Source organism: Pipra filicauda, unplaced genomic scaffold, assembly GCF_003945595.2.
Source record: "Pipra filicauda isolate LSUMZ 115617 unplaced genomic scaffold, ASM394559v2 scaffold2_size9829703_pilon, whole genome shotgun sequence".
Classification (NCBI taxonomy): Eukaryota; Metazoa; Chordata; class Aves; order Passeriformes; family Pipridae; genus Pipra; species Pipra filicauda.
Genome location: NW_024104421.1, coordinates 3147797 through 3157327, shown reverse-complemented (window position 1 = coordinate 3157327; position 9531 = coordinate 3147797). Strand labels below are relative to the sequence as shown.

General features: G+C 40.4%; 1 protein-coding gene across 3 annotated transcripts in view; it reads right to left on the bottom strand.

The window, feature by feature from the left end:
• Positions 1-5330: 5330 nt before the first annotated feature.
• DCP1B (decapping mRNA 1B) overlaps positions 5331-9531 on the bottom strand; it is a 42562-nt gene continuing 38361 nt past the window's right edge. For 2 of the 3 annotated variants that reach the window (XM_027726714.2, XM_027726717.2), the window contains exons 8-9: positions 7871-8119; positions 5331-6072 (exon numbers count right to left, since the gene is read on the bottom strand). In XM_027726714.2, the coding sequence (XP_027582515.2) occupies positions 5992-6072; positions 7871-8119 (330 nt within the window). In that variant the 3' untranslated portion in view covers positions 5331-5991. Of the gene's footprint in view, positions 6073-6095; positions 6601-7870; positions 8120-9531 lie in introns of those variants that run through there. The other variant, XM_039383229.1, reaches the window with a different exon arrangement.

The window sequence follows — 9531 nt, the reverse complement described above, 5'->3', positions numbered from 1 at the left end:
TGCATTTCACATTCACTTCCATGCTGGGCAGATTTATATCTGAACAGTCTGTCCTGGTTTGATGGTACAACCTCTATTAAATAAAAAAAAAAATAAATAAAAGGAATATTCATCCCAACATCTTCTGTATTCCAAGGAAAGGTAGGGTCTGGTTGTCATGCCAGTACTGGTCAGTACAAGATGGTGGTGGTGGGGAAGGCTAACTTTAGCCCAGACACTTTAATCTCTCAAGCTAAATTAGGTTTGTACTGAGACTTGCCCTCAAAAGGACCCTGTCTTTCTGCTTGGTCTGCGGTGAGATCAGGCTCATGGTCTGTAGTTACCCTTTGTGAGGGTATCTGCGAGCATTCCCAAGGATTTCCACAGACAGCCAAGGTAGGGGACACAACAAAGTCACATTTTGGTCTTGGTGCCACCATCCAAGTCTCAGTGTCAGCAAAGGGGCAAAGGCCTTTGCACCCCAGTTTCGCAAAAGCTTCAATCAATTTAATGCAGTAGCACAGCTCACATCTCCTGCCTCACTTTCCTCTCCCCACATGCCCCCTCCTTAACCCCTGCACATCCCAGCCATACACTGATCCAGGCTCCTGGGCTGCTGCCCACTGAGCTCATATACACTAAAACCAACCTTGGCACGGCAGAAGTCTTAGCCTGGACTAATTCTGCTGCAACATGTAGCCATCCTAAAATAAAAAGGGAGAAAAATTAATGCAAAAGGCAGGAAAGACTAGTGTGGGAGCAGGGATGAGCAGCCAGGAGTGGGTGGCTGGGATGGGCCACAACCTTTGCTTCTTCAGTGTCTTGCAGAGCCCCATTTTCCACTTGCTGCTTGTATATATGCCAAGCTCCCTCCTCCTATATTTCCAACTCAGCTGTGCACAGATTTATATCTAAAGGCCAGAAGACGCTTGTTAAAGAAATTCACAGCACTTTGGAAAAGGCAAGGACTTGGAAGAGTCTCTTAAAAGTCATCAGAATTAGCAGTAAAGTTTACTAGAAGTTGACTGAGGATTAATTTTTTAGTACATTATTCATCTCCAGGCCTAAAATTTTGCCTGTTTCTAGGTGTCATGGATCTCCCTGGGTAAAGCTGCCTTCTCATAACATTTTCATAGAATCATAGAATCAGCCAGGTTGGAAAGGACCTCTGAGATCATCACGTCCAACTCTTCTTTTTTTTTTTTTTTTTTTTTTTTTTTAAATCCAGTCGGGGTTTCCCCCCCATTCCTTACTTTGGAAAAATCCAGTCCAGTTTTTTTCCCCATTCTGTACTCTGGAAAAATCCAGTCTGGGTTTTCCCCATTCCATAATTTGGAAAAATCCAGTCCGGGTTTTTTCCTATTCCGTACTTCGGAAAAAGCCAGTCCTGGATTTCTCCATTCCGTACTTTGGAAAAATCCAATCCGGGTTTTCCCTCATCCCCCGAATTTTTTGTACTTACTGAAAAATATCTTTTAATTTTGCCTTTTCCTCAGCAAAGATCTCCAAGTTTGCTAATATACTGAACCATGATTTTAATGTGTCCTAAAGGGACTAAGATATCTCCAATCCCCTCCACTTTTATGACTGAAATTCAGAGCTCAACACGTTCTAAATGCGCTGTCAGAGGAGATGAAGCATCCTGCCTGTTCAGCTGCATCCTGCTCCTGGAAAATTTTATTTTGCCGTACCATCTTAATTACTCCCATTTGTAAGAGATTGTTCCATCTCTGACTCTGTTTTTACATTGACCGGTGTAATGAACGTCTGATAACTGGCCGCTCTGCCGAGGCGCCAGAGGTGTTAATGGGGCAATGAAACGCCTTGGGCGAGGCTTCTTCGAAGCCGTTTAAAGTTGCACAAGCGGCATTTAAGGCGTTTAACCACTTCACACTAACGAAGCCACTTCCATCTGCTGAGGGACGTGCCAAGGGTAAGTTTTGGAGGCTCCCAGGAGCCTCCCCGGAGCCCAGCGACCGAACATAATGGGAGACACCGACTTTAGCTTTTAGCAGGGCTGCCTTCATCGACCTAGGGGGGCATTTTGGACTGCTCGCTGGCACCCTGGAGAATCTACAACAGAAAGTTGCTCCATTTTCCCGCCTTGGCAGAGCCAGCCTGCCTGGATAGCAGCAGCATCACCAATCGACATCGTGAAAAGATCTGTCCGGAGCCAAGCTGGCCAGTGAGCGTCCCCCGGGGGGTATTTAAGGCAGTGCCCAGCGTTGTCGACTGGTCCGGTCCAGTCGGTGTTGCCCAGGGTCTCCCGGCCCCAGTCCTCGCTCCGTCCCACCTGCCTGTGTCTCCTGCTTGTCTTGGATTCAGTCTGCTCACCACGTGCTTCTCTCCAGCCGTCCTTCCCTGACTGCCTGGAGCTGACTGACTACACCTCCAGTTCCCTGGAGCTGACTGACTACACCTCCAGTTCCCTGGAGCTGACTACACCCGCTTCTCTCACTGGTGGTGCTTTGTAGCCTTTCCTTTTCCTTCTCTCTCCCTCTTCTTCTCCCCCCTCCTCGCTTTCACCGTTACTTATTGTTACAAATAAAGTTAATTGTCTGTTTGAGACCTAACATTTGGAGTTTTTTGCCTTAATCTTGCCTTCGAAGTAATGCTTTAAAAGAAGCTCGTTACAGCCTCTGAACGGTCTGTAACCTTTGCAGCTACAAGAAGGAGTAAACAGAGGAGCAACAGAGCACTACTGAATAAAAAATCATACTGAGGATTCGAATTTTCTGTGAGAAAATACTTGGATTCCTTCAATGAATATTATGGATTTCCATGATAAACACTGACAGAAATTATGCTTCAGTATTTTCACTGGCTTTCTACTCCTTGATTTCTCACTCTAGTTTTAAAGGTGTGGAATTTTCTGAGCAAGTGGACAGTGGTTAAGTGGAACTACACTGAAAAGTAATATCAATTCAAGGCTGAATCTGGGATTAATGAATAAAAGCACCACTGCAACTTCTGGAATTCCTGCTAAGCCACAATTTACAAGTTATTTAATTCTACTGGAAATAAATAAAAAACCAACCAACTCAAAGCAAGCACTATATTAAGAAATACACAGACACTAAAAATATTACATATACATTCTGTGGAATCATTTAAAGCAGTTAATGTGATCCTTACACACTTTCCAATTTTCTGCTTGCTACCTTTTTTCCTTATACAGGTAAAAAAACCAGGCCCAAAGTAAGGCAATCCCAACTGCTGCACCCTTTTCTTCTCAAAAGGCCTCATTATCTTAAGAGCTCCAACCATGTCTCAATAAAATAAAATAAAATAGAGTGTTCACAACCACTGTATTCAGAGGGGATCTATCAAACCCAAAATCACCTTTTTTTGTGTCACGCACAGATCTGGCTGCACAGAGACAGCACCAGCTGATACAAACCTGCTAAAAATCCACAATACCAAAAGGCAGAGATTAAGTTTTCAGTATTAAGTGAAAATCTTCCAGGTTTCCACAGTACTGGAAGTCTCTGACTATATTTCTGGAAAAAGCCTTTTTCTGAGACAGATACTTCAGAAAGGGGCGCAGCTCAGTTTTACACTCCACGTTCAGTCTTCAATTCCCAAATGGACCTGAAGAAGCAGATCCTGCCATCTGAGATGGAAACCTAAACATGAAGTTTGTCTTTATTTCTCAACAGAATTCTCTCACTACTCCTCTTCTGTTCCTTGTCATAAAATTCAGAGTTTCTTTCTGAATTTGTTCTATTCTCTTATTGCTGTTGTTCTAGGTAAGCATGACAGTGAGCTAAAACAGCACCTCCCTTCTTTAGCAACTACTTTCCACAAGAGGCAAGTTTATGCCTCATGAACAATCTCAGAAATCCCTTACAGCATAATACAGTGAGAGCAATCCAACTCTGCCAGGGTTACTTGGTGTAGATGTAACCAGAAGAGAGGGCAGTGAAAAGAAACCCTGAATTAGCTCAATCCTTGTCTGCTTTAAGCCTCAGCTTGTCAAGTGTAATGCCAATACTACAGTTGTCATAGGCATCAAGAGTTAACAGATGTTTTAAAAAATATGCCTTTAATTTTTGTAAATTGCTCTGAAAAGCAATAAATAGAGGTCTTTAAAATTTCTACTTGCCTTCTTGTAAATAAAAATGTTTCCCCCATGAGTAGAAAACCTATCACAAACACAGCTTGAAATGCTTAAGGATTATTTTTAGCCACCAATTAAAGAAGTTCTATATGTCAAATGAGGTATTAACTATGTGTCCCCATCATCTTTAAATTGCACTCTCAGATAATCTAACATCACAGACACCAATTAGGCATGTATTTAGTTTCAAACCCTTTTGTGTAAACTGCAATTTCTTCCACACCAGTTCATTCAGAAATAATACCAATTAACTCAGTAGAATCCCACAAATTATATGGCCACATAAATTACGAAGGCTGCAGGATTAGAACTAGGCCTTGCTATCTTTGAAGTCTGCTTTTCCTGGTATCTGCTCAACATGTTCATTTCACTGAATCTGCAAGAATTGTAAGCAATTTGGTAACAAAAGTCCTACTCGAGTAGGACTTGCTGTCTGCCAGTTACTTAGTGAAGGGAAAGTCTGGCAGCTTTGTGGGCACGAGACTCTTAGGGTTATTGGCTTATGTTAATAAAGAAAATAGCTCTTGATTTTATTTTTTACTATTGATTTAGAGCCTTTCCCAAAGAAAGAGAGTGAATTCCCCCCCCATCCTTGCATGGGTATGGGGGCAGGAGCAACTGTTTGCATCATTACAACTGCATTAACTGAAACCTGCAGCCAAATTTACATGAAGAACTTTCACAGATGAGGCTAATGAGTTGTGCCTACATCAATGCCCACAGTAAAGAAGATTGTAGAATCACTCATGGCTTGCAGTTTGGGTTCTCTGCGCCCACAAAAGAAATGCCTCTTCAGCAACAACTGTGTGTTCCTAAAGTGTAGTAAACTGGCACTTCAGCAGCAGATGCTAGTGAAAAATTATTTCAGTCATTTATTCTAATTGATTTAAGATCTCATGTGTCTTCTTGACAAGCATAAAAACCTTTTAAAGTCATACAAACAAGAGACCCAACAATCCTAAATACATAGTCCATGGTACAATAAAATGAAATCAACACACAGTAGGGATTATCCTTTTTATTTTCTTAAGAAATGGATCAATGAAATCACTGTGCTCCAGGAACACACTAAAAAAAATTTAATAGGATTTTTACACCAGGTAGCCTTCCCCTTAACAAATTTTCACATTGCTTATAATAATGCAGATTGGGCCTGGAATAATAGAAACATGAATCCAGTGCAACCCCAGAGCTATGTGATAGCAAGTACATTCACAAACCCACCCCCCCCCCCGCAATTCCTCAAAACACCTGCAGAATCCCACTTCTACATCTAGCTAAAAATATTCTTGTCAAAATAGAAAAAGATTTTTCTACAAAAATTTTGGGGGAAGTCATGACACTTCATCTAAACTGCTTTGCAGACAACTAAGTACGATGATCAATCTTCCCGAGACTTTCCGTTCCATGATTTCACCCGGATTTTCACCCGTTCCTAAAAATAGTCCAACATTGCCACCATGTGGTCAGGGATGGGCACGTTCACCGGGACAGCTGCACGGGACGGCTCAGGGAAAACCCAGGACAAAAATACCCAGTCAATGAATGACCACACTGCAAGTAAAAAAAGGGAAACTGGATCCCGAGAACTGAGTCCTTATGCAGGGAAACCAATTCTAAGCGTGGACCAAGGTAAGAAAAATAATTTAAGATATTTTGTGATTAAGTCTCCAGTATCGTGACGCTCCCCTCGCTAAAGGCACAATCCATTTCCACTCTCTTTTTTTCCTCAGTACAGCATGTCTCTGCCAACGTGCAAAATCCACGTGTGTGCAACATGCCCAAGACCATTCGTTTCTTCAAACATAAACATACTTGAAAATTTCGAAATCTTTTTTCCTGGAGTTCAGGAAGCAATGGAAATTGAATTAAAAAAAAAAAACAACCATCTTTCACATAGCCTTCTTCATCGCCGCCTTCCTCACACTGAAGAGATATGCTTCGTAAATAATATTTAAGAAGTTGTCATCGTTCTGAAAGAAACAAAACAGGTAGTTGTTAGCTGGATAGGCACTTGGACTAAAGAGATTAGAAGGTCATTTATTCCATTTTGTGGACCAGATACTTTTCAGCCTTACTCTGTTTTAAAAAGCCAGCGACAGGAAGGCTATTTCCTTTACATAAAAATACGTATTATTTCCCAGCCTTGCCAGCAGCCTTACAAGAACTGGACGTGACTGTATCTCAGCAAGTAGCAATGAGGACACAGAGAGTAGGTTTTCCAGACTCATCATGGATTTATTCTTGCATGATAACCCAGTGACAGTGCAACCCTGTAATTCCTTCTCTTTACCAGCACTGACCTAGGGATTTCCTTAAACTGTGTCCTCCATCAGGTCAGTCATAATTCCAAGCACGTCTAAAGGAACAGAGAAACACCCTGGGTCTTGTTCCTACACTAAATCCTACCTGGGCAAATCCTTGCATCTTGTTTAGCTCTTTTAGGCTTAACACTCCTAATAGATGCTGCTCCTTTTGCTCTGCTGCTTAACTTTTTCCTTCTGAAGAACAATTTGCAAGAATGAGTCAACTCACATTAAGAAAGAATATTATAAGTAGCTCACATAAACATATGAGGATAATTACAATCAAGATGATATTTATGGAAAATCAGGAGCATCCAAGATTGTTGTTTTATATAATGGAAAATGACAGCTAACAAACTGGCAGTAAATAATTTCCAGGTAACTCAGTTAATCCTAACTACCACCAAGAAAATCAGGGTTAAATATATATTTTACAAGTACAGAGTTACAGAGGGTAAACCCCAATTTTCCTTGACTAGTTTCCTTTTTAGTTTTATATATACTATCCAGATACTCAAAGTATGTAAAGATAGGATAATGAGATTTTGTTTTTAATCCCAAAATAAAAATACAGGGAAAAATGAGAAAAGCCTCTAATTTGTTAAAGATACTATTTTCTTTCTGGATCTATAATATAAATAGCATTTTAAGTAACTTCAACATTCCAATAACAACTTCTAATTTTATTCCAAAGCCATACAGGCACACAGTTTTGGCCTACAGAGTGGACCCTTAAACCTGTGTCTCTGTGTCTTGTGTTTTGTAGCCAGGTCTTTAGTTATGTAATGTCTCCTCAACTTCTACACCTCAGATATTCATCACATGGCAAGTTAAGGAAAAAAATATTCATAATTATGCATCATCCTAGAGCAGTAAGCAAGCATCTCATAATCTTGTTAATGCTTTGTCACAATTGAACCTGAAAAACTGCAGGAAAAGGAATTTTATTCAATGTCATCCTCCAGATCAAATGCTAAGCTGAACTAGTATATATTCCTGTTATCTAACCCATAGTTTAAAGTTGCTCACACTCATCCTGCAATTTTAATTTCCTTTCTGAATTCCTCTTACCGCTTATACCCATCTCTGAAATTTTTGGCAGCTGGGATAATCACCCATTATTTATCCTTAGCTAAAAATATAATAGATATCTCTCTGGCTCATAGGCTGACCTTACAAAGCTTTCATTCATTTTGTTCTTTTCCATCAAAATTATTATCTTTCCTGAACCCAAAATCAGACACATTAATCAAAATGCAGTTGAACCACCACTGTGCAAGCAGAAGCTCTCACATCCCCAGCCTATCATGGTGCCTTGTTACTAAGCAGCCACAGGGAGCACAACTTCCAACATATATTTTAATTATTCATTCAGCCTCTAGACAGACACAACTGATCAGAGGGTGCTTATACCAAAATGGGCATCAGGATTTTATGCAAAGTGGGAGAATCCCTGGCACTTTACCTGGATCAGGTGTAGAAGTGTTTCCTGCAGCTGCATCTTCGTCATGGAGGTGCTGCTGGCCACAGCTGGCTCTGGGGTTTGCAGGGGCAGGAGAAGGTTGGCTGAGCTGGCAGCAGGGTCTTGGCTGGCCCCTGCCAACCGCCCACTGTCACTGGCTTTTGGTGGAGCAGGTGTGGACTGAGTGAACACCATCGGGGACATCAGCAGGGTGGGAGTCACAGTGGCAGGAATGCGCTGAGGTGAGATTACCTGCCCATATAAAAATAAAGTCATCAATTAAACCTATCCACTTGATTCTATGGGAATGGAGATGATGAAAACTGCAGAGAAGTTGGCAACAGGCACAAAGACTGCTGGAGATGGATACACTGATGGAAAACTCCGGCTCAGAACCACCTATATGGTCTATTTTCAGATTAAAAGGTCTTCCATCCAACTTGAGATTGCAGCAATGGATTCAAGAGTGATTAACTCTATCTGATAGGCACATGATCTTAGGACAAGAGCATCTTATTACAGAAATCAGACCACTATTAAATATCAGTACTTAGAGAATGCAGCTGTAAAGTCTTCTACACAGGGACAGTAAGTTTAATCTTTGATAATATACTTACATGCAACTGTTACTACTAAAGACTGATCTTTGTACCTTATACTAGAAAGTATTTTCCAACTAAAATTTTCACATTACTTTATAGATACATATATGCATGTATTTTATCTTCTCATTTTCTTAAGGAGAATGGAAAAAACCCAGAGATTAAGTGATTTATCTAAGAGTCACAGTGATATGGTGGCACTGTCAGAAACAGAACTCCTAACCAACACAGAGTTGCCAAAATCAAAATGACTCTCAAAGAGAATGAAAGCCTTGATGCTGCAGCAGTTCTGCAAGTTCACTCAGTATCCTAACTATGGCAACCTGCAAAGATGGGTGTCAAATAATTTTTAATTTCAAAATTTGCAATGCATCTCGGAGCTGTAAAACCTGTGGGATTACTACCAGATGTAACATACAACATAACAGAAAGTTAATTCACTCGGTTTGCAGATATTAGACCTCTCTCCAGGTAATTCTAGTAATAAATCTTAATCCTAAACAGCCATCTTCTTGCTATTCATGTATCCAACCCTCTGCTCAAAGAACAGAAAATACAAACTCATTGATATGAGCTCACCAAAGCTCCTTCCTTTTGAACTGGAACATGATTTATTGCTATTATATAAAGGTGAAAAGCTACTGAATCACTTCATTCTGTGTCCTGGGTTCCATTTCAGTTTTGAAGAAAAATTAAAATTAAGAAAATAAAACTGAGGCTGCTCCCCTAGGTATGCAAAACCACATAATTTAATATTAAAGAACATTCCTATTTTTATAGCTTGTCTTACTCCTAGTTATGATCATTCTACCCAAGACATTCTTGAACAACATTAGTGAGACCAAAACACAAAAAGAAATAGAAAGAAATGAGGAGGACAGTTCTCATGCTGTTTTACAGAAAATTTAAGGAAGCAGAAAGCCTAGGGGTTAAGAAAGACTCATGGATATTAGAGAGCATGCAATATGCACCTAATGCAAAAACCTCCCCTACCTTTTCAATATTTACCCAGTTAGGTAAATATTGTTTCTGTTTCTCAAATAGAGAGCACTACTTCAAAAC